The following is a 26,588-nucleotide window of genomic DNA, read 5'->3' as shown; positions in this document are numbered from 1 at the left end:
ATATTTACGTATTTCTGCTGATACTGATAAGGTTCAGGTTCACTATAAATGACCAATATAAGTAGAGTGGAGCTATTTCCTGTGTTTAATAAATTTGAGGTTGAAACATAACAAAACCATAACATTTTTTAAAATGAACATACTGTATCTCATTTGAGTTGATTAAACAACAAGTGCTCCCTTTTTCAACCAAGAGTAATGTATGTAGATAGTTTTCACAAAGATCAACCTATATTTTGCCAAAAATTTAAAAAAAAATGAAAAACGTTTAAATTTCACTCCAAATTTATTTAACAGGTTTATATTTTTCCAGTTGTGTGTTGCAAAAAATTATTTTTTAGCAACAACAATTTTTTTGTAATTTCTATTGCTCTCCTTGCAACAACATCAATTTAAAGCAACATTTTTTCAAATTTGTTGTATACAAGAAATATAAAATGAGAAACTGGTAATCAATTAAATCCAATGAATGTTTTATATATAACCTTTACAATGTTTCTATTTGTTGAAATTGCTTTTAAACCTGTTTTCATGCAAAAATGTTTTTAAATTATTTTTTAATATTTCTTTTAGCACATACTTAGTCATGAGTTTAAAAATTTTATTCAAAAGATTTTAGGCGACATATTACAAAAAGATTATAAGTAGCAGACATTTTGTAGTAGTACTGAGTTGTTTCTGATACTGAACTCTGTTTTATTAACCCTTTTACAGGTGGTGCGACATTAATGTCGTTTTGCGATATCGACCCTAGTGGGTGGTGCGACATTAATGTCGATATCGCACGCACTACGTATTAAGACTTACTACTGGTCTGTCTTCATTTTTCTAATCATTTAAATACGTTATAAAGTAAAAAAACACATGTGGCGACTTGAACAACTAAATTTTAGCCATGTATCTTTTCATTTCAATTTGTTTTGGGGCGATCGTTATCAAACGTTGTTCAATGTTTTTTTATTCAGTAAGATACTAAGCCTTTTCCACCGAATCGAATTTTATGCTTTTATGTGAACAAAAGAACTCGCGTGTCTTGGTCTGTGTTCGTTATTCTATCAAGTTAAATACTTTTAAAGTAAAAGAACACATGTGAAGACTTGAATAACTACATTTTAGACGTGTATCTTTTCATTTCAACTCGTTTTGGGCGATCGTTATTAATATCGATGTGTTTTTTTACTCGGTAAGATACTAAGCCTTTCAAAGTGTGGTTCTACTTGTAAAATGCTTTGTTTGTAATATAAATACAGAATATGTTTTATTCAACAATATAACATTATCGCAAAAACAATCAATTTTTTCAATTTTCTTAAAAATTTACATGTGTAAGGGTAGTTTAACCCATTCAGGACTAATTAGTTAATGGTTGACTGCTCCCCCAGCCCAATTAATTTTTCACTAGCCTTACAATTAAAATAGAGCTACACAAAATTGAGTATAACTAGAGTTCTTTTCAAAATAATCTTGATTTGTTTTTTTGCAGCTTAACAAAGACATTCCAGGCTACAATGTGATATAAATTTTTGTGCACCTTTACAAATTCTACTAACCACAATTTCTAATAATTCTGTGAACTTTTTTTATCAAAATTGATTTTCATGTTTCGTAGCAGCTCACAAGCAGTTTTTTGATACTGAATTTGTTGGATCTATGTTAGATTGATAGCAAACTTTATCAGCAGCAAATAAAAAAAAAGATTTCTCAATTCCGAGCAATAGAACAGGTGTTACTAGCTTCTAACCAACACTACGTCACTGACAGTTTTATCAATTATATAATCAAACAATTTGTTAATTTATATTGAAATGCATTGCAGAGGTTATTATGAATATATTATGCATAAAAAATACTCAAGTTACCAGCTAACAGACAATCAATTACCAGCAAAAAAATAGGTGTAAAAATACAGTAAAATATATTGTAAAAAATACAGTAAAAATGAATATGCATGAAAACGAAACAATATATACATGTATAATAAGGGTGTGTTCATTAAAAAATTATGACACGGTGAGAGTTATTTGATGCCAGCTACACATGCATATTTGCTGCCATTATAAGTTAGTTGATGCAGTATTCATCAGATATTGGTGTTGAAGCCCTAGGCTCATCATCAACGGCATCATCACTCACAAGCCCTTGACTGTCTTCACCTTCATGTAGCAAATATGATACAGCCTAAAAAATTGTGCTTTAGTAGCTTTTCAGGGTAAACACCTGATAAAAAATTGAAAATAAGTAGTTTACTGCAGCTAACAATTGGTAATACAAATTGCAAATATTTTTTGATACTGTAAATATAAACACAAAAATTCATGAAGATGATTACTGTGGTAAGTGTCCCCTATCGACCAATATTAGAGCCTAGTGGTTGGGGCTAGTTTATAGTAGATGTTGAGGTTGAGAACTATATGCTTGACTAATTGTGGGTTGAACAATTGGATATAAATGAAATAAGAAATTTTTATTATCTTGTAGTTCTACAAGGAAATCATAAAACTATTGTTTATTATGGGGTAATAGAGTGATGAGTTCATGCTGCAAAAAGATCTAAATTTTATTGGATTGAAAATGTTATAATCATGTGTATCATGAAAAAAATCCATATCTTACACTGTTAGAATAAAGTTTGTTAGAAATTCACAAGAAAAATTTCGGCTTTTTATCGTTTTTTTTCGGTAAAATTCTATAAATAGCCACATAAAACTTACCTTCTTCTATCAGAAAATTCTCATTTTCTTCTTGAACATTACTTTTGTTGCTATTTTCTTCCCCTGAGCTGATTACCACATCTAATTCACTTAAAAATTTTGCCATCGTTCGGATAAACCTTTTCCAAAATGGCGATCATCAAATTTCCAAAACAGTTGATATCTATCACATAATTTGTTAGTTAAAACTTTCTTGTCTAATCACATATTTGGTATCAAAATGATGCCCAGACTCTTAAACTTCGTTTGGTGAATGAATAAAACCGATGTACCTAAACAGCTAAGCAATAGAGCAAATCAAAGTTTAACCCGAGTACTTCGGGAATGGGCCCTGGAGAGCACAACTCTTCCCGAGGTATTCGGGAACAGTCCTGAGTGGGTTAAATAGCTCATATAGGCACAAAGGGTGTAAAACTGTTTGTACATTGCCTTGTTATATGATACAAACATATCATACAACCATAGTGTAGCAAAAAAATATCATTTCAATAAAGTTTCAGAGTTTTCATTTTTTTGAAAAATTAATTCACCCATGACAAGCTGATATAGGCTCAAAAACTCACCTGCGAAAGGGTTAATAGTTGAAAATATACTCTCTTTTACTTTGTGGACAGCACTGGCTTTTTCACTATATCCACTAGTGCAAAATGCAATTTTCTATGACTATACTGGTTTTTCTACTGTAAAATCAATGCTACATTAAATTACATAGCATGAATGTATATTGTTGGACACATAACTTCAAATTTTCAAACTTGGAACCTCGATGGTTTTTGTTTTAGAGTTTTCAAGTATTATGCAACCTGTTACAAAAAACTTCTAATTCCTCATATTAAAGGAACATACATGTAAGTGTTATAAGGTGTAAAGTGCTGTACGATTAAAAAATCAAATGCGATTTAAATAAATAGGACATGCCAAAGTTAAGGGAACTTTTTTATTCAGAGTTGAATTTTGTTAAAATTTAAGTTAACTTTTACTCAAAAGACTAATTCATCTTACATCTTAGTTACAAACAATTTTGAAAGATTATATTTTGTGCCTTCTGAAAAAGAAAAATCTTTTCGTGGAGTTCTAAATTTTACCTAAATTTGCTAAACTTTATGCAAAAATTATGTGTCATGCTTGAAAAAATGTTCATTCAGGAAGCACTTTTAATGGCTAAATTAAATGTATTTCTTGAAACAAAAATCAAAACCTGCGTTTTATTATATGAACAGTGCATTTTTGTTTCATCTGTATAAAGCTAGTATATTTGGCGTATTATCAGCTATTTATATAAGTTTAATACAAAGAAACATACAGATTTTCACCTTAACTCAACTTCACAATTTTTACAACACATTTTCACAACTTTAACATTGAAGGTTGGTCAGTTAAAAAAATATTGCAACACAATGCTATATGATTTTATTGGTCTTTGCCTTTCTTTTATTTGCCACTACTACCTTTTTAATAGCGACAGTTTTTATACATTATTTGCAATTTTGAAATTGAAAATGTAACTTGTCTTATAATACTATTTGACGACCATACTATGAGGGAGAAAGCTTTTTGTATACATAATAATATATACAGTTGGAGTGTTTTTACAAAATTTACATTTCAAACCTATTTTTTCTGAAAATAAACATTAACTCATAATGCTAATTACTTTCAAATGCCGGTAGATGTGATCAACAACCCAAGGGTCACTCTATCTGAAATTTGTATGAGAAAGCATTTTAGACAATTTATAAAGTTACTATTACTATTGCAAATTACTAATGTTTTGCCATCAGCAACACTGCCAAATTCTTATGAAGGCCATATTCTTAAAATTTTTATGATGAAAATAGGTGATTTTGAAAGTTAGATCATAGAAGCAAAAGTCAATTCATGGGATGTACAAAGATACATAACATTTGTTAGTAGTTATTGAAACTATTATCAATTAAAGTACAAATATGAAGTCCGTCATGTTCAAAACACTAATGGCAACAACAAAAATTAGCTGCAGTTTTAAAGTGTTCACCATTTGCATAAGTTAGAAAAAAATAGTATTACAATAAAAGTTTCCGAATTTTTTTAAACGAACGTAACTTTAGGTTCTTATATCATGGAGAAAGTTTTTGTGTAGTTGAAATGAATTTAGCTTGTAAACACATACTTAGCACTAAGTTTTAGTATGCATTTTACAATAACTAAACTTCAACTTCGTCATCTGCTGATATTTTATCACCCATTTGTATTTGGTTATTTTTTTCCTATAACTTCTAACAAATAATGCTGAACTGAGATAGATAGCGAGCAAGCACCATATCTTTTTGAGTCATTGTGAGAAGGATTTCGGCTAAGAGCATATTGGAATCTTCGCTATATTGACACAATCAGAACACAAATCCAAAAACGACATGGGTAGGGCATGCATTCAGGTAGAAGGTAGAAATTAGTAGAAGGCAAAAGGCATACGCATAGATAACCAACATGCTTGTGAGGCTGAGTTTAAATTGAGATGCAGTGGTGTTCAAGTTACACCAACATATGGGAGTAGATTGTGAATGCATAGGCTAAGGTAAAACCAGTCTCTATTGCTAGAAATTTTGAGAAAACTGATATCAATGTTTAACTGTAACTGGTCCCTGATTCTGACTCGAACAATGCTGAAGAGGGACCTGCGGTATTGAAGATTGTAATATGGTGTGCGTTATAATTTGGTTAGGTCCAGAACCAGGCCATGGAAGAAATACTGTACCTTATGATATGGCATGCCTTGCATGGCAAAAATATAAGGAATCATTGATCCTTTTGTATAAATGAATGAAGTTCCTATACATATGAAGTCATCTTTCTGTTAGTCTGGTACATAAATTTATGAGTGATAATATAAGATAGATAGCTGTACTTACAGCTTTATTAATGAAGTTTTAGCAGTGACAAAAATGTTTATGCAAACATACCATTTGAAATACAAATCAATATACAGTCAAACATGGATAACTCGAACTTCAAGGGACCGAGCAAAAGTGTTCGAATTATCAGAGCATTCAAGTTATCAGAGCACTGTCACAAGTCCATATATTTACTTATTTATTAGTAGATACATGTACATATACAAACTATAATATAAATCAAAAGCACAAATGGCTTGTTTCAAATTAAATGCTTCTAATGTAAAGTTTAAAACGTTTTCATGAAAAAGTATAGAGATTTTTCTATCACTTGAGATTGGCTTGTTGTTTGAGGTGATGTTATTGCCAGGACGTTTTTCAGATTGACATTGGCAAAACTTGATCGTTGTTGAAATGCTCAAAAGAAAAGACATTTTTTTCTTTTGGGGTTTTACCCACGATCAATTTTGCTGTTTTTTCTTGAAGTTTATGCAAAGATTATCTTACTTTACCTGGGATTCGTTAAGAGCAACACTCCGAGGCAGTTCAATTAGAAGTTTTACGAGGTTTTACGTACATTCTATATCACTCACGTTTTTTAATAGATACTTATTGAATGTACACACGTATTCTGTGTTTAGGTCAAACGATGAATAGTTTTTTGTAGCTCAGACAACGTATACGTTTAATTACAACATTTTTTAAGACATTTTAAACATTCAACATTCCGACGTTGATTCCGGAATCAACGTCGGAAAACTATTCATCACGGGCTAGCCGAGTCACGCACTCAAGGATTTTCGCCACGCACATACATAACAACATGCGATTTTTGTTTTGTATGTGCGTGGCGAAAATTCTTGCGCGCGTGACCCGGCTAGTCCGTGCTATTCATCGTATCGCAGTATAAATCAAATTTCACCAAACTTTTAGAAAAGTCGTGGACAAAAATATTTTGCCGATGGTGGTAATAACGACGCTTATGAATTACGAAAAGATGAAGTTTACCTCTATGGCTTTGAATAAAGTGATTTTCTAAAGCGATAACAACCGTTTCGGTAGCTGTTGGGCAAAAAAACAGTTCGAATTAACAGTGTTGAGTTCGAGTTATCTATAGCAATTTATCATTACGTGGGAACGGACCAAAGGAAATGTTCGAATTAACCATGTGTTCGAGCTATCCGTGGACGAGTTATCCATGTTTGACTGTATTTAAAAAATATATAAGTTGCCTTACATATTCTTAAAAAAGCTTTTAGTTATTATTATCTGATTTGCTCTACCATCTGTGCAAAATGTGAAGATTACAAAATTTTATAGATCAAGTTGGTTCACGATGTTAATTTGCTGTATCGAAAATATGACCTCAGAAACTGTTTTCAATATTTCCATAGTAGTTGTAACACTCTCTATGAAACTTGTTCAACTGTATTTACAATACTAATTAAACATGGTACATACTACAGAAAATCACCAAAAGTAATATAAAACACTGCCCAATGAATTCGCTGCATTAAACCATCAGGAAATACAAAGAGTGCTGATGAATGTGTGAAACTTCCAAAAAATATAGTTGAAAAGGAATATAAATCATACACAGTAATACCGAATTTTGCATATAAACATTTATTGTATTCAAATTAAAAACATTATTCCATAACCATTATTACGCACAAATATTTCATAATATTTTGTTGCAATTATTTGAGTTGCCTGGGGAAAAATTTTTTCCTAAGAGCTACCACAGTTGCTAGCATTTTATTTTTAGGTTAGGCACAATGAGGGCACTGAAGAAATTGATTCTTATTAATAACCCGATTAGAGAGGCTTCTGAAACTATCACTACATTGAGTTTACTAGAAGAACTGGACCTATCAGCTTGCATGATAAGACGACTCCCAGAGAAGTAAATATGTATATACCTTATATGAACCTTTCATGAGAGCGCTTTTTCTACTTTTTGATGCACTGTTATGTCAACTCACCTTTAGTTCGAAATGTAAATAAATATCATAACATCTTATAAATTAATTGTCCTGCAAATCTGACATCAATCTGATCTCTAATAATATCAAGTCACGTTATTATATTTTTATTGAATATGGTAGAAAAATAGTCATTATATATATACACTGTCGGTGTGGTATGAAAAATTTAGCTTAAAATGCTTCGCTTTGTATTGTAAAATAAGGTAAACATTTTTGCTTTTTGACAGCAAAAACTTAGAATCTACTCAAAAAATATGGTGCCCCTTTAAAATATAACTTCACAACAAGCCATCAATATTTCACCAAAATTTGCAGGTTTTGTATTACAGAAAAGATAATCATAGTTGTCAATAAACATTTGTGTATCTAAAATTATATGCAAAAGGTTTAATAGCATGGCCGCGCTTACCAGTTTATTACTCTAAAAATAGTTGAAATGAGGTTCTGCTTTGTAATAGTTTAAGTATACCGAAAGGATTACTAATATAATTACTAAAATTTGTTAAAGAAATTATTTTTGTAAGAAAATTTTTTACATACATGAAAATGGATAAAGTTGAGTGTTTTTACAACTTTTTATTTCCAAATTTATTGTTTACGCAAAAATAATTGTTCACGCAAAAAGTTAGTTAATTTAAAATGCAGGTAGATGTGATCATAAGCCAAAGGATCACTCTATCTAAGAGATATACTATATATGAAGATGTGTTTTAGAGAAATTATAAAAATACTATACAAACTACTAAATTTTTTAGAATCTGTCTGACATTGTCTCTACAAAATTATTATTGACCTGTTATTCTTGAAATTAAAGTACAGCATCACTGCCATATGCTTATGAAAGCATGTTTTTTATTTTATGATGAACATAGGTAGTATTTTAATTTAGATCACGGAAGCAAAACTCAAATCGTGTGACAAACAAAAGAGATTCGACATTTGTTAATAGTTATGGAAACTGTTATTAAATGATGTGAAAGTATTAAATGCTGTCACATTTAAAACATTTATGCAGTGACAGGAATTGTCTGCAGTGTTGAAGTGTTTTTTGCACCATTCTTATAAATTAGGAAAAAATAGAAATACAGTAAAGGTTTTCAAACTTGTTTAAACTAATATAACTTTCAAATGCCATATCATGAAAAAAGTTTTATGTGCAGTTGAAATGAATTTAGCTTGTAAACACTTATCTAAAGTTAAGTTTTAGTATGTATTTTACAAAACGAAACTTTAATCTTGTCATTTGCTGATATTTTATCAACCATTTGTATTTGGCTATGTTTTTTGCTGTAGCTTCTAACCAATAATGCTGAACAAAAATAGAGAGCGAGCAAGCACCGTTTCTCTTTTAGGCGTTGTGAGAAGGATTTCAAAAAAACCTATTGGCATCTTTGCTATTTTTATGTAATCAGGACACCAGCTGCTAAATTTTAATTTTGATTGAATTTTTTGTTGATATCGTTTGGCAGAAAAAAATCTTAAAGTTTTTGTCCTTGTACGGTGAAACCAAGAAACCATTGCGTTCTACTTCGTAAAACAAAAAATTATCAAACGAGGACACCCAACCCGCTGGCGCAGTGCATTAATAATAAAAAGCGCACATTTAGTGTGTGCAATCGCAAAAGGACATACGGTATATGGTAGGAACAACGAGTGTGGCAAGAACTGTAGTTCTTAACTGTTGTTAGAAGACTTGCAAATTGAATGACGCATGTTCAAATCTTGTACGAAGGTGATTTTTAGTTGCTAAAATTTTATTGCTACAACTGGATAGATGAACAACAGACAAACAACACGACCAAATAGGACAGGCTGGCAAATATTGAGATTCATATAAAAATATTATTATATTTATCTGAACATTCATATTTTAAGGTATAATATAATAATATTACTAGTACCCTGGCAGTCTAGTGATCCATTAAAGTGTAATAGTTATACATACAATTATTCTGTTATGCCATTAAGCAGTCAATTTGTTCAGTTGTTTGAGTGTCAGTCTACCATGGTGAAAGTTGTGAGTTTGAACCCCTCACCATATGATTTTTTTTGCTGTCAGTTTTTGCTTTGGACCGACAGATGGATATGGCTTTTATTATAGTAAAGATTATTATTATTTGTTAAAATGTTTGATTTACTTGAAAAGTAATGATATTAAAAGCAATGACAAAAATATATTATTTTTATTACCATTGGTCTAGCACACTTACATTTTTTCAGCAGTTTTGTAGAGTCTGAATGTAAAATGGCAGATATAATATGACCTGTTTTTTGATAATAGCTAGTAGGAATAAAACCTCTTGTGTGCGTTTGTTAAGCATACTAATGCAACCATTTCATAAACCATTTTTGCTAAAGAAACAATAGTTTGTGTTAGGTATACAGCAGAGGTGTGCTTCTCAATGCTATTTACTTCATTAAAGAAACCAAAAAAGGGCATTGTTAAAACATCCATTCAGGTAAAAGTCAGAAGTAAGTAAAAGGTACTTCCATAGGTAAGCGACATGTTTGTGAGGTTGAGTTTAAACTGGGAAGCAGTTGCGTGCAAGTTACACCAACATATGTGAGTGGATTGTGGATGCATAGGCTAAGGTAAAACCAGTCTCTGTCGCTAGAAATTTTGAGAAAACTGACATCAATGTTTAACTGCAACTGGTCGCCAATTCTGACTCAGACAACGCTGAAGAGAGACCTGCGTATTGAAGATTGTAATATAATGTGCATTATAATTTGGTTAGGTCTAGAACCAGGCCATGGAATAAGTACTGCACCTTATGATAAGGCATGCCTTGTCGGGCAAAAATATAAGAAATCATTGATTGTTTTGTATAAATAAATGCAGCTCCTATACATATAGGGTCATCTTTCTGTTAGTCTGGTGCATAAATTTATGAGAGATAGTATAAGATAGATAGTTGTACTTACAGTTTTTATAATGAAATTTTGTCAATAACAAAATTGTTCATGCAAACATATCATTTGAAATACAAACTAGAAACTCCTCTGTCATTCAGCCCTTGATCAAAGTTATATTGGAAAAAAGAAAGGGTACTGATGGTTGAGAAATGCGATATTAGCAGTCAAATTGCACTGCAGTGGATTAGGATAACTGCAATAGTAGCTGTACTGTACTGGGTGTGGGTGTTGTTATGTACAACAAACAGCAATAATGAAAGGAAAAGATTATATGTTTATATCTCTCCCCTGCAATAGGAAAAATGTGATATTAGAAGTAAAATGCCCTGATATTATTAGAATAGCCAATATTATTAATCTAGTAATACAGTAATAATAGAAAACCAATGCACAATTTTGTTTACATTTCAAAACGTCATAGCTAACCATATCAAGACGTTGTGATATTTATATAGATTTTTAGAAAATCTATTTAACAAAACTATTCAGAAAAAATAACAACAGTAACATATTACCTATCATCGATGTTGTTAGTGTGACTATAACACTTCAATAGTCATCTAAACTTATAATTAAATATTGTAATAATCTCATTAGAATCGTTAGAAAAAAATATCATCATCATTTCCGTTACTTTCACTGCTTTTGACATTAGTTAGAATACCAAAGTACTCAAAAGTGTCCAAAATGTCAGTTACTTTGAAATCGGCAAAAACGAAACGATTATATTTCAGTACTTCTACGTTAATTACAGAAACCTTCGGCAATTCGACAATGCCATGGACTGGTGAAATTTGCACGTTATTTTTTCATGAAATGCGCACGACCTTATGGTTCTATTCTGTCGCTCGACGTTTCGTTTGCCAGTCCTAATTTTGATAAAAATAAGGCTTGACAAGTTTTAATAACAATGTTCAGCCAAATTAATCTGTCTATTTGTGTATAATCCGATCAGTTGGGTAAGTTTTAAGATATTGTCGGCAATTTACCAAGACATGGTAACATATTTAAATAGGTTTTTATGTGTTTCGTATCGTTATTATACTTAAACGACTCCACATAAAAATGGTTAAATTTGTTGATGAGATTTCGGTACAAGGGTTTGTGACGTTGTTGATGAATAATCTTTGTGAGTTGTGTGCACATGCATTTATCATAAAACTCTCAAACATTTGCTCCGCTCGTGTTTGGTCGTGGGATTAATATCTTAAAGAAACATACAAGCTGCTTCTTCATATTCTTAGAATAGCTTTGAATAGTATTTTCTTATTTTCTCTTCCTTCTGTGCAACCCGTAGTGTTTGCATCATAGTTTAGATCAAGTTGGTTCACGAAGCTAATTTTCTGTAATCGAAAATATGACATCAGGAACAATTTTCAATGTTTTCATAGTAGTTGTGATGCTCACTTTGAAACTGTTCTTTAACCCTAGTTACTATACTAATTAAGCATGTTACATAGTGCCGAAAATGACTAGAATTACTATTAACACCCTGCCCAATGAATTCGCTACGGTAAACCATTAGTAAAAACAAGGAGTGCAGATTCAAATATGAAACTTTCAAAAAGTATACCTTAAAGACCAAATAAAACATGCACATAAATAAAGGACTTTCCATATGAACACTAATTGTATTTAAATTAAAATCATTATTCCATAATAAAGGGCCACACAATGATATATCAGAATATTTTTGTAGCAATTATTTGAGTTACCAGAGAAAATGGTTTTCCATAATAGCTGTCAGTGTCTAGTATTTTATTTTTAGGTTAGGCACAATGAGGGCACTGAAGAAATTGACTCTTCACAATAACCTTATCAGAGAGGTTCCTGAGGCTATCACTGCATTGAGTTTACTAGAAGAACTGGACCTATCAGACTGCTCGATATATCAACTCCCAGAGAAGTAAATATGTATATACCTTATATGAACCTTTCATGAGAAAAATTTTGACTACTTTTTGATGCACTGCCATGTCAACTGATCTTTAGTTCAACATGTGAATAAATATCATAACATCTTAAAAATTAATTGTCCCGCAAATCTGACATCAATCTGATCTCTAATAATCTCTAGCCACGTTACTCTATTTTTATTGGATATGGTAAAAAATTAGTCATTATATGTACGCTGTTGATGTGGTATGAAAAGCTTAGCTTAAAATGCTTTGTATTGTAAAATAAGGTAACATTTCTGCTTTTTGACAGCAAAAACTTGTAACTGTTTATAAAACATCTGATGCTTCTTGAATAAACTACTCAAAGATTATGATGCCCCTTTGAAACTATTATTTCACAACAGCCCATCAAAATTTTACTATTTTGCGCAGGTTTTGTATTGCAGAGAAGATAAGCATATTTGTCAATAAGTATTTGTTTATCTAAAATTATATACAAAAGGTTTACTAGCCTGGCAGCACTTATCAGTTCATTACCTTGAAAATAGTTGAAATGAGCTGTTGCTTTGTTATATCTACAAGATAATTACTAGAATTAATAAAATTCTTGAAATCTGTCCGACAGACATGGGAGAAAACATTTTACATACATAATATTGGATGCAATTGGAGTGTTTTTACAACTTTATCATTTTCAAGTTTATCATTGATGTGAAAATAAATGTCAACTCCAAAATTTAGTTGCATCAAAATGCATGTAAATGTATATGCAATCGTAAGCCAAAAGGGTTCTTTTATCTGAAATTTGTACAAAGATGTATTTTAGACAAATTATGTTATTAGATTAATTATTGTATTTAGACGAATTATTATTACCGTTACAAATTACTAAAACGCTTGGAATCTGTGAGACAATGTCTCTACAAAAATATGCTTGGCCTGTTGTGCTCAAACTTTCAAGTACAGCATTACTTTTAAAATCTTATAAAGAAAATATTATTTTATTTTTATGATAAAAATATGTAATATTAAAATTTAGATTATAGAAGCGCATGTCAACTCACATGTCATAAAACGAGATTTAACATTATTTAGTATGTTATTATGTACACATGTTAGTATTTAGGAAAACTATTATTAAATAAAGTGTAAATATTAACTGATGTCGTGTATAAAACACTAATGCCAGCAACAAGAACCTTCTGCTGAAATTGTTTAACCTTCTAAACACAAATTCACAGGCTGAAGTATTTATTTTTGATATCAGACCAAAACATTGATGACACCGTCGTTAGTTATTTTGACTAGAACCATATGATAAAAAAGTTTATATCAACATTCATTTTAAGGCTTATTAATATTATTACTAAGATCTCGACAGTTTAATACGCTAGGACAGATAAATGCAATTAGTCTGCTATGCCGGTGAGCAGTTGATTGGTTCAGTTGTTTGAGTTTGAATTCCACACAATGTAATCTTTTTCTTGCTGTCAACTGTGGCTTTGTACATACAAATGGATATGGCTTTAACAATAGTGTGGATTATTATTATTTGTTAAAAATGTTTAGTTTGATTGCTGAAATAGTAACATTAAAAATAATGTCAATAAAATAATATTTTTATTGCCATTTGTATAACATAATCACAATTTCAGCTTGTTTATGGAGTCGGAATGTAGTATGGCAAATATAATATTACATAATATTTTCTTATAATAGTTTATATAAATAAATAGGTTGGTACCATAAAAAACATTGATTGTGACACCAAACAGATAATATTTTATTTCTATTCATGAAATGAATCTCAGTCTGGTTTTACTAAATCAAACTTCCAGTATTATTTTCAACTAATTTTTTGGTGAAAGAAAACTATAACTTGTGATAGCAGTAATTTCGTTGCTATTTCTTTACCCATTTAAAAAATTTACTCAACTTTGAGAACAGAGAATTTCTATAAAACTAAACATTAAAAAGAAAGATCTAATTATCAATATGTGAGTGATATCCGTAGTTGGTGCTGAAGCTAGTTACATTGGAGCAGATAAAATATGTTCAGCTAGTGTTTTACTTAAATGAACTCATAATTACATGGGTACTGTTAGCTTATGTCTAAAATTGATGATTTGTTGAATCATATTTAAAATTGCTCATCTTATTTATATCATCATATTTCAGGTTAGGCTGAAGACTAAAGGTTTTGAAAATTATAAAAAGTTGTTTTTACTTTTGCTCTCTACCATCGGCTTCTAAGGAAGTAGCAAAATTTCCCTATTAAAATTGTTTATCTTATTAATGTTATCATATTTCAATTTGGACAATTTACAAAATCTGAACGTTCTGAAGATCACAGAAAGTTTTTGTAACGCAATCGCTCTGAAATCTTTTCTTGATGCAGTGGCCCATTTACATTCATTAGAAGAACTAGACTTGTCTTAAAACTATGTCAAACTTTATAACAATGATTTACTAATCATAGGAACAAAGGCCTAAATTTCTCTTTTGAATTTTGACAGAAAATATTGATGACAGCAACATTAGTAATTTCAACTAAAACCAGAAGATTAAAAAGTCTAAACATTCCTACATTAAACATTAACATTCCTAATGTAAAGTATATTTTTATTATTAGTTGAGTCAAAATGTTTGTTTTATTGCTGAATTAGTGACACTGACCGTAATAACCATAATTATTTAGTTTTTACCATTTAAAATCTGTAATCACGTCCTCATTTGTAAAGTTTAACTGTTGCAAGGCATACATAATATGAATTTTACGGTTATGATCCTATTCTTTAGGTTTGACAGACTACAAAGACTAAAGGTTCTGAAGATCAGAGGTTCTCGTTCTCAGCGTGGTTCTCTTCAATCAGTGCCTGAGGTAGTTACCAAATTGACTTCATTAGAAGAACTAGACTTGTCATACAACCAGATCAATCAGCTCCCAGATAGGTAAGAAATAAGAGATTCACTTCTTTTGGGCAACTGGCCTGACTCTGGGACTTGCTATGTTTTAAAACTTTTGAGGTTGAGCTGAGCCAAAAGCATGAAAGGATTTTTGTTCATACGATGCCAGTATCTTATTGGTGGTAACCACAAGCACTCTGTTATGTCATTCATCAAAAAAGATGAAGGATCTCATGCTATTCAAATCTCATTTGACTGCAATTCTGAGCAATTCAAATTCGATTAAATTTTACAAAACTTACAGCTGCACAGTTTGTATTCGCACATCACACAAAATTTATATTCTTGACTAGAATACTCATTTTAGTACACCAATAGAATATCATAAGGCAAGTGTAGCCAAAATTAGGTTGAACAGCATTTTTGATTTTACAAAACAGCAGAAAGCGGCAGAAACCTCTGTTTCTCTGCAAAAACTGTGAAACATTGAACAAGATACGTGACGATTTTAAAAATTACCAAACATTTTAACATTTGATGATGGGTATGAATAAAAAAGGTTTTTGTTGCTGCTTTTAGGTAAATTTAATTAGGTCGTCCTTTAACCATTTTAACTGCCCTATAACTATTTTCTGCTAATGAAATTGAACTATAAATTGAACTATCACTACATTTACAATCAGTGAAATGACTATTTTGACAGCTCTACAAAATTTGGCTGTTCTAGTCCAGCCATCGACCTACATGTACATGTATTTATTGAAGTATTCATAAAGTTAACTTTTTTACAAGAAAACCTTAAAATATGAGTTTTGGTACCTGCATTAGTAGTAAGAGATGAATCATTATTTACTAAATTAAATATACTATGGAAACCTCTCACTTGAAGAATTAAAAGTGTTAATTTAGGCCAATATATTCATAGTTAGATTTAAACTTTCACTGCTCAAACTTATTGAATGTCTGGTAAATCTTTCTAAATATAGCAACAAGTTAACATTTAACTATGGTTTCCTACAATATTATGTCCTTAAAAATCTACTATATAAACGGCAATCGTTGTCTGTCTGTCTGCAAGTGAGATTGAGTGTCCGCTTTATAGAATACCGTACTTTTCGGACTTTTACCCGCTACTAGGTATCTAGGGTGCGTTAATGGGAATCTACGGTTAGTACACGCCTCTTTACATAACCTATTCATTGTTTGCCGTTTTTACACAAAAATGACGTAATAATTACAACTCTATGGCTTTCTTTTAGCTTCATGACACGCGATGCTTTTTTGTCTTCGACGTATTAGGGCTAATTTGTTTTCGGCAAAACGATATGGACAATAAACTCTCTCGATATTAGAACTTGGCAATTAAATTTTATTAACCCTATGAAACACGATGCCGTTTTTGTGAACCTCTATTTCTGGCTTTTCTTAAGGTTCAATTGCTAAATCGCTGTTAAGGTCACTACTTTTCATGCCGACAATTGCTTTATCTCGAGTAGGAATAGCATCCAGATTCCCTCACCTTCGATCAGACAAGGACACCACAATATTTTATTGTTTACATAGCATATCATCGTACCAGTATCTTCGTATTCAGAGTTTTGATGGATAGCTGTTGGTGGAACAGTAACTTTTTTATACACACACTTCTATGCAAGAATTTTTATTAATAATTCAACGTATTCACGAATTTTATTTTGTTTTTTCAGTTTGTTTTAATTGTATCATTACCGAATCATCTCATATTGTAACCGTAGCAAAACAGACTCAATTTAGCTATTACTTGCTAATTATTTCACTGTTACATCTAAACCGTTTTGTAGTCGTCTTAATCTTAAAATTTATTTGACCTGCACGAAACGTTTTTCTCATGATATGAAGTTTGAAAGTTACAGTTGTTTGACAAAGTTTGATAAACTTTACAGTTGTTTTTAGTTTCTCTTTATTTCAACTACACAAAACACTTTTCTCATGATACGTTACCTATCATGTTTTCTCATGTTACCTATGTAGTTTGAATGTTAGAATAGCAAATGTTGTTATATATATTAAATACAAATAAATTTTCTGTGCTAAGACTTTTTTATTACCCAGGTACAAGTACAGCTTATGCTGTAAAATGTTGAAAAAAATACTTTACCAAAGTTGTTTTCTCACCTTGAAGCGGATTAAAATTTGCATTAATTTATTTTAATGGGAAAAATTGTTTCGGATCTCGAACAACATGGTTTTCGAACTACCTTCTGGAACTGATTATGTTCGAGAACTGAGGTTCCACCATACGTTATCAAAAGATATAGGTCGCTGAAAGTTATAAAATTTTTAATTTACTTTGGTTTGAAAACCTTTACAGTTGTTTTATTTTCTCTCTTAATTTATTTCAACTACACAAAACACTTCTTTCATGATATGTAGTTTGAATGCTAGAATGGCAAATGTCGTTATATATTAAATACAAATCAATTTTCTGTGCAAAGACTTTTTTTACTACCCAGGCAATGCCGGGTAGCACAGCTAGGGTTGGGGCCGTGGCGTCACTCGGGGATGTGCAGAAGACCTGTTTTACCCCGAGTACAGCGAAAGTCTCCAGGCGCGGCTTTCTGGATGAATGAGTTGGCGAGTGCGAGGCGATTGATTGCAAAGCGATTGATTGCTCGGCGATTGGTTGCGAGACGATTGGTTGCGAGTGCAAGGTGATTGATTGCAAGGCGAGTGCGAGGCGATTGAGTGCGAGGCAATTGATTGCAAGGCGAGTTCGAGGTGATTGCAAGGCGAGTGCTAGGCGATTGATTGCTAGGCGATTGGTTGCGAGACGATTGGTTGCGAGTGCAAGGTGATTGATTGCAAGGCGAGTGCGAGGTGATTGATTGCAAGGCGAGTGCGAGGCAACTGATTGCGAGGCGACTGAGTGCAAGGTGATTGATTGCGAGGCGGGTGGGAGGTGATTGCAAGGCGAGTACGAGGCGATTGATTGCGAGGCAATTTATTGCAAGGAGAGTGCAAGGCGATTGAGTGCTGATTGATTGCAAGGCAATTGATTGCGAGTGCGAAGCGATTGATTGCGAGTCGAGTGCAAGAACGCAATTGTCAACTGCTTGGCGGGTAAAGACTGGTCAGCTGAGGCGGGGGCTCATCGGCAGAAGTGCGCGATCGTCAACTGCAAATATAGGCGAGGGTGAACGAATGCATGATTCTAGACACTTGAATCTATAATAATTACTAGATTTTACACGCATCTAGCTGTAAGACACATTGCAGATTTCCATTGTTCTCACCAATATTGACATGTATATGTGCATGCATTCTCTGATCAGGACAACAATTTCAGTAGACTGCTTATTTGGAGTTGTTTTACAGCATGAAAGACAACTCTCAATAAACCTTATGCTGCACGTGAATCTTTTCCTGTAGACGGGTAATGCAGCTAGTGTTTATATATGACAGGTCAGCAAACAGTGTAAATCTTTAACCACACTTTGGTAACCAACAATGGTGTACATTTCAAATTTTTTCAAAAGAAATCCTTATAGATAGAGTTACAAAATAAGCAATGAATGAGTGCTCTTAGATTAGTAGAAATAATCATTTCGACACACTTTGTCCATTTTCCGATACCTTTTTCCTTTGACTGTGGCACTTCTTTCGAAGGTGTCCAGTGCCTCCACATCCCCAACAAATAATGGGCTTACTTTCTGGAGGCTCCGTTGGCTTGTTCTGCAGCTGCTTGACTTGTTTTGCTAGCTGCTTCACCATGGATAGGAGTACGTTCAGGGTAGCTTGTTTGACCCCACCTACTGCACTTTGTCTTGTATTAGCTTTTGGGTCCGCTACATCTTTTGCCACTACTTGGACGGCTCTGCCGAGAGTTGTTTTTCCTCCAGGTTTGATCAGGAGAACTTCTCTGTCCTGTACCGCGTCTGCAATAGTCTCTGTGGGTACTGCTAGAGGTGCCGCTGTAGGGCGGGGTGGTTTATGGAGTTTGAGAAGTACTCCTTGGCCATGTTGCTTCTGAAAGGTTTGGGCAGCTAAGCGTAGGCTATTTCAACTAGCCATTCAATTTCAGTTTTGTGACCCTGCAGGGAGGTTTGGGTTCCTATTTTCAAATTGCTCAACTCTGCTCGGGCTTGTCGGAGAGCGAGTCCAAGTCAGTCTCGGATGGTTTCAAAGATGGCTGCCACCCCGACTGCCCTTTTGCAGGGTTCTGCCTTCCTCTTCAAAGCCTCTCTGAGATGCATTGTGCTGGCCCCTCGGCCCACCTATTTTCAGCTCTGATTTTTCTAAATCTGCTAATGAAGTATTCTGGGTCTCCAACGCCATTATACTTGGGGGATTTGAACTGGGAGGCCGGTTCCGGGTTCCGGTAAAATCTGACAAGTTGTCCTATGGTGTCAGTTAGTCAGTCCGTGCCCCAGTTTACACTCCTTTGCCCTTTTTTGAAACATGACTTCGAGCTTCTCTCCGAGTGAGGGGGACCATCATAGACTATCACGGCCTGACCCGAAGTCCTTAAACCTTTTTTGGCAGTATCGAGCGTCTTACAGAGTGGGGATAGTTGGCGTAGCGCCAGTCATCAACTATTTTTTAGAGTGCTGGATCACCTGTTTATTCTAAAACATCAGGTTTCTCTACGAATGTGGGAGGTAGCCGTACAGTTATCTTGACCAGATTCTGAACCCCTGGTGTTTGTCGCGCTTACTCTGGTTTTTCTTTACTGATGCTGCTTTTGCAAGCAGGACAGGTGGTCTTTCAGAGTCGTGACCATTAGATTTTTAAATGGTGCCTGCCGGGGTCGACAAAATCCCATTATTGCCAACAATGTAAAGGAATTTGCCAGCTTTTATTTTGGCACTATCTAGAATGTTGCATAAAAAAGAGAGAACAAGTATGGCTTTTCGTTAGTTTTATTTATGAAGGAAAATCTTTTAGTTGAAGTGCTTACGACTACTGCTCTGCTCTCTTATCAAGCGTGCTCACTTTATATACAATTATTTACTCATTCTAGATAATGGAACCGAGTAAGGAAAAACTGACTAAGAATGGGAATAATTAAAATCGTTAACCCTTTAGCGACCGCGAGGTTAGGATGGAAAAACCACTAGCGTACCAGGCATTAACTGGCGTGATTTGAGCTTTCGACATGACTGCATAGAAACTGCAGTAACTTACATCAAAATTGTGGCAGTTACATAAATTGACATGCATAGGAAAGCTGAGAAATTTCTCTACAAGCTGATGCTTCTTCTATGTAGATAGCTTGCAAATACTTACCAACGCAAGTCTCAATTTGTTGAAGCTATGAATTTTTTATTTTTGTACGTCATTTTCAGTTGTGTTTTTCTAATTGATAAAGGCAATTGACAGTGTTGTATGAATAATACTTGCTTAGATTCATATCTTCACAACAATTTGCAAAAAAGAACTGGTCGTCGAAGAGCATTGAAAGTGTAGTTATGAGCTCCGTTACAATGCAGGAGCGCCTTTCCAAATTTTCAGCGCGTGACATTAACGACCTGCAAAAAAAAGAGGCTTGACATGGTCGACTAAAATTGGCTATAACTCGCATGCAAATTGGCTTGGAGCTATAAATGAATATGCATTTGAAAGCTTAGAAATGTTTCAACGGACAGCCATTTATTCCCTGCAAATCGGATGTGAACACTTTAGTCAAAATTATGATTTGCCAAACTTGTTACCTCTCTATCATGAAATATCGATTACAAATATATTTTTAAAAGCAATATCTCTGCCAAAACTGGTTTACGATAAGCATCTGCATGGTGTCATATGTTTACAAAAGTTTGCAAAAGAATTGGGTTATCCAAGCGCATCAAAAGTTGAGTTAGGTGCCTCTGTGCATTGCAGGAGCAGTCCTTCGAAATGCTCATGACGCCTTGGCAATAAGCAGTGCAACTGTTACCCGACATGGCTCCTCAAACTCTGCTATAATTCTCGTACAAATTGGCATAAGACTGCAAATGAATATGCATCTGAAAGCTGAGATATTTTCCTTCAAGCAGCTTGCCAAGACTGCGACTTGAGGTCAATGTATTCACATATACGATTTTTTACTGGCAGATTTATGTGCATTTCTTGAAATTATAAATTTAAGTAACAATTTTGCATATAAACTCATTGCACGGAGTCAGGTGTGCTGCAGCTAAGATTCATGTGTGCTGCAGCAAAGATTAACTGGTTGTGCACAAGAAGAATTGAGTGGTTAGCCTGTATTCACACATTTGGTGAAGGAGCAAAAGACAGGAAGCAACATTTATTATGAGCAGATACAGCAAATGATGGAGAAATCATTCTGCTAGATGGCAAAACAATATGATAACTGAACTCTTTTGATTAGGTGGGGGATAAGGGCAATGGGCAACAAATACAACATATCAATACACAACAAATACAATAGATAATGACATTTCAGCGAACGTATGTACAAAAGTTAGCAATACAAAGCAAGGAAGCATTTGCAGAAACTAAACAAAATACAGTTTGTAAATAATTTTATTTTGCATGGTAGGGATCAAAATATGACTCGCATAAAGATATTCCACAAGAGAATCTGCTGCCGGTACCTTCAGCTTGCTCTTGCTCATCACCCATGTATACAGACAACTTGTGCACATAGCCAGAGACAGCATCGGAGAGCAAATAACAGATGGAATAATAGATGGAATACACTGTCTGAAGTTGAGCCGTCCTTTCCATGCCAGCAAGCTTTCATCTATAGATATAAATTTACCAGGCACCAAAACAGAATATAACCGGTTGCATATCATAGCAAAAACATTTTCCAACTTGAACAATTTATTGCCAGCAGGGTGTTCAAAATTGTCAGTGAAAGGTAAACTTGTTTCTATTTTTTTTTATACTTTCAATTTTATTAAAAATCAGCGTAGATAATGAAGGATTGTGGACCAGTAAGACAACAGAGTAGGCTTTTTGAGAATACCTATATGCAAAACTAAACCAATAACTCGCCATATATATTTATCATCGACAGGCTCCGAAGCTTTATAATGGCCAATGTTATAAAAAGCTTCAAATAATAAAAAATACTTACCTGTTTAAGAATTCGAACTTATCTCCTGCCAAGCTGTCATCAAAATGTAATTATTTTTGTTTTAAATCAGCTCCTCTTTGATATCCGTCATTATTCTCTGTTTCAACGCCAGCCGTTTCAATCCCACTTTCGCAATCCAATTCACTCTGTTGACCTTACTTTTTCACTTCCATCGTCTTCCCTAGATTCTTCTGACCTGAAATCATTTTCTTAACTTCTAAACTATTCGATGTCTTCCTCTAAACGATTTTTTTAGCAGAGCTCAAATAATCGCGTCTGTCTTTGTTGATCAGCTTTCCTAAAGAAAGATCAAATCTTTACAACGTGTTCTTTTTTGTACATGCGCATAAGAGATTATTTATAGCCTCAAAACAGTAGTAAAAAAGCTGCTGAAATCACTCAAAATATTAATTTTTAATTTTAACAATATTTTTAAAATAAATAAAACGTTTAAAAAAGGTCTATCGAAAACGGAAAAATGTTGGGTTTTTTCGGTTATGGTACGCTGAGACATTGCTCGTAAACCGACAAAGTTCGGTTTTGGATTGCAAATGGTTAATGCGTTGGCATGGTTATAATACATTACAACAGCGATACAACATAAATGAAGGCAAAACATAATAGGGACATGGTATAACAAACAAGTTATTAATGATACAATAAAAAGAGCAAACACAACATGCAAAATATATACATATAGAAATAGTTACAAGAATTAAAAGGTCATACCCGACGTCCACCATAGAAGGACCTGCGGTATTAATGATTGTAATATTGTGTGCATTGTATATTGGTTAGGTACAGAACCAGACCATGGAATAATGAAAGTTCTCAATTTCAAGTTTATTATTTATGTAAAAACAATTCAACAATTTGGGTTGCTTTAAAATGCAGGTAGAAGTGATCATAAGCCAAAGACTCATTCTATCTGAAATTTGTATGAAGGTGTATTTTAGACAAATTATAAAAGTACTATTGCTATTACAACTTACTAAAATTCTTAAAATCTGTTCGACACTGTTTTTAAAAAAATATGATCTTGAAACTATTAATAAATAAAGTGTAAATATTAAGTAATGCCATGTGTAAAACACTAATGACAGCAACAAAACTGTATGTTGGAACTTTTAAAAATCCTAAACACAATAATACAGCCTGAAACATTTGTTTTTGATTTTTAACAAAAATGCTTTGATGACATTAACTATTTCAACTAAAACCAGATAATTGAAAAGTGTATACCAACATTCATGTTTTAAGGCCTATTAATATTATTACTCGGACCTTGCCATGAGAGATCCATACTATTATTTGGATATATCAGTGAGAAGTCGATTTGTTCAATTGTATGGGTGCCGGTCTACCATGACGAAAATTGCAAGTTTGAATCCTACGCAATACAATCTTTTTTGCCATCAACTGTGGCTTTTGACGGACGAATAAATGAACATGGTTCTTATTATAATAAAGAATATTATGTTTATATGAGCATTCATATTTTAAAGTATATTGTTATAATATTACTAGGATCCTGGCAGTCTAGTAAGTCATGAGATATGTAATAACCCTACATACACGTATTCTGATATGCCAGTAAACAAATAATTTGTTCAGTTGTTTGAGTGCTAGTCTACCATAATGAAAGTTGTGAGTTTGAATCCAACACAATGTAATTTGTTTGCCATCAACTGTTTCTGTTTTTGCTGTAAACTGTTACATTGTACATTTGGAAGGATATTGCTTTTGCTATAGTATAGAATGTTACTATTTGTTAAAATTGTTTAATTTACTTGCTGATGTAATAATATTAAAAGTATTGACCATAATATATTATTTTCATTGCCATTTGTATAACCTAATTGCATTTTCAGCATGTTTATGGGGTCTGAATGTAGTAAGGCAGGTATAATATGACCTGTTTTTTTAAATAGTTTATATAAATGAACTAGTTGTACTACCTGGCGTAGTCCGGGTAATAAAAAAGTATTTGGACATCAAATTGATTTTTATTTAACATATACCAACATTTGCCATTCTAACTTACAAACTTCATATCATGAGAAAATTAGTGTTTTGTGCAGTTGAAATAATTTAAACGAAAATAAAAACAACTGTAAATGTTTTTAAACTGTGTCAAACAATTTTAACTTTTAAACTCCATATCATGAGGAAAATTTTTTGTGCAGGTCAAATAATTTAAAAAAAGTAAAACTACCATAAAAAGGTTTAGATGTAAATGTGAAATAATTTGTAAGTAATAGCTAAATTGAGTGGGTTTTGCTACGATTACAATAAAAGGTGATTCGGTAATGATTCAATTAATACGAACTGAGAAAACAAAACAAAAATCTAGAATATGTTGAATTAATAATAACAATTCTTGCATAGAAGTGTGTGTGTGTATAAAAAATGTTGCTGTTCCACCAGAAGCCATCCATCAAAACTTTAAATAAGACGATAATGGTACATCTCAATACTGGTACAAATGTAAAAATGAGATATCGAACTGTCTTTGTCTGACCGAATGGAGAGAGAATGTCGAGGCTGTTCGCATGGAGATAATATAATTGTCTGCATGAGAAGAATTGGCCTCGACCCCAGATTCAGTAATTGAACCTTACAAAAAACCGAAAACAGAAGTTCAAGAAAACACAAAAAAGCATTGTGTTTCATAGAGCTAATTGAATTCATAGAGTTTCAAATAATACGTCATTTAGCGCATGCATGCGTTATACTGTATATGCTAGAGGATAATGCTGAACTCGTCATGGCGAGCAATGCATATCTCTTAATAGCGTAAGAGAGTAGGGTTGGTTGAAACAGATGTTACTTTTAATCTTATTCTGCCGCCAGCCATTGTTCTTTACTACTTAAAAATGTATGGGGTAGGCTACTAATGCAAAAATAAACAGTACTTGTAGCTCAATCCTTGAGCGCAATTATTGAAAATTTTCATGATGAGGTGCATCGTTTCAACCTGCCCCGCATATGGGGCAGGTTGAAACATGATAGGGGTTGGTTGAAACAGACATTCTTCTCCAGAATAATGCCTCGTATAACACAGAAGTTGTATTTGAATAGAATATTAAAAGTATTTTAATAACAATTGATAATGTGAAGGCATCAACATCGATCATTGTTATAATCTATAAATAAAATTCTTTATTCTTTGACTTCTGTAAGATCAGTTAAAAACTTGAGTCGATGTGCCAATCTAGCAGTATGCTCCCTCTCCCCCCCCCCAACATTAATTGGATCTGCAGTACCCTTGCGCTATCCTGTCTACTGAAAACATCATCTTCATCTGGAGTTACGAAACCTTCTTCACTCCGCTTAAGATACTGCACTGCTATATTTTCTGTACCGGCATTTATGTTCACCACTCTGCCAACGAAGAAGCTTGCTCGCCTTTTGCAGGCAAATCGTACAACTACATAAAAATTTTGTTGTAAATTTTTGATGTAATCTATGATTTCCCTACCCGCACTTTCTTCATCATTATCATTGGTGGGTGCTAAATACAAGTCGGTTCTTTGGATAGCCATTAACACGCCTTTTGAGAGCTCAAGATGGAGTAACATGGTTTATGTTACATGACTTGGCAGCTTGCTTCAGGGATCGTTTTTCATCATTAACCAGCTTTGCAGCAGCTTGTATAGCATCTTGTGGGGCATCCCTCCTGGTTTTTCTTTATATTCCCTCATGTTTGCCTATTTAAAGGTTGACTTGTACCAAAATTTATATAACAGTTTGTTGGTATCAAAAGGTTCACCATGTCTTTAGTGTTTTAAACTAGTTTTTTACTGAAGTGAACTCATAATTACACAGGTACTGTTAGCTTATGTCTAAAGTTGATGATTTGTTGAACCGTATTTAAAATTGCTCATCTTATTTATATCATCATATTTCAGGTTGGGCTAAAGACTAAAGCTAAAGGTTTTGAAGATCATAAAAAGTTTTTTTCTTACCTTGGCTCTCAACCATCGGTTTCTGAAGAAGTGGCGAAACTGCTTTCATTAAAATAACTAGACTTGTCTTACAACAATATCAAAATTTAACAACAGCATTTTTTTAATATTAAGAGCAAAGGTTTAAATATTATTTAAACCTTTGTTAAAATGCTTTTTATTGTTGAAGTCATCACACTGACAGTAATAACAGCAATACATTCTGGTTTATTGCCATTTGAATTACGTAATCACATTTTCACCATTATTTGTAGAGTTTAATTTTTA

The 26,588-nt window shown here is 33.0% G+C and overlaps 1 protein-coding gene across 1 annotated transcript in view; it reads left to right on the top strand.

Annotated features, from left to right (window-relative positions):
- The first annotated feature begins 7,358 nt into the window (after positions 1-7,358).
- LOC137398787 (malignant fibrous histiocytoma-amplified sequence 1 homolog) overlaps positions 7,359-26,588 on the top strand; it is a 61,285-nt gene continuing 42,055 nt past the window's right edge. The window contains exons 1-3 of the mRNA XM_068084964.1: positions 7,359-7,487; positions 12,254-12,391; positions 15,183-15,335. Of these exons, the coding sequence (XP_067941065.1) occupies positions 7,360-7,487; positions 12,254-12,391; positions 15,183-15,335 (419 nt within the window). The 5' untranslated portion in view covers position 7,359. The remainder of the gene's footprint in view (positions 7,488-12,253; positions 12,392-15,182; positions 15,336-26,588) is intronic.

The sequence above is a fragment of the Watersipora subatra genome, chromosome 6 (assembly GCF_963576615.1).
Source record: "Watersipora subatra chromosome 6, tzWatSuba1.1, whole genome shotgun sequence".
Lineage (NCBI taxonomy): Eukaryota > Metazoa > Bryozoa > Gymnolaemata > Cheilostomatida > Watersiporidae > Watersipora > Watersipora subatra.
This window is presented reverse-complemented; position numbering and strand designations above follow the sequence as displayed.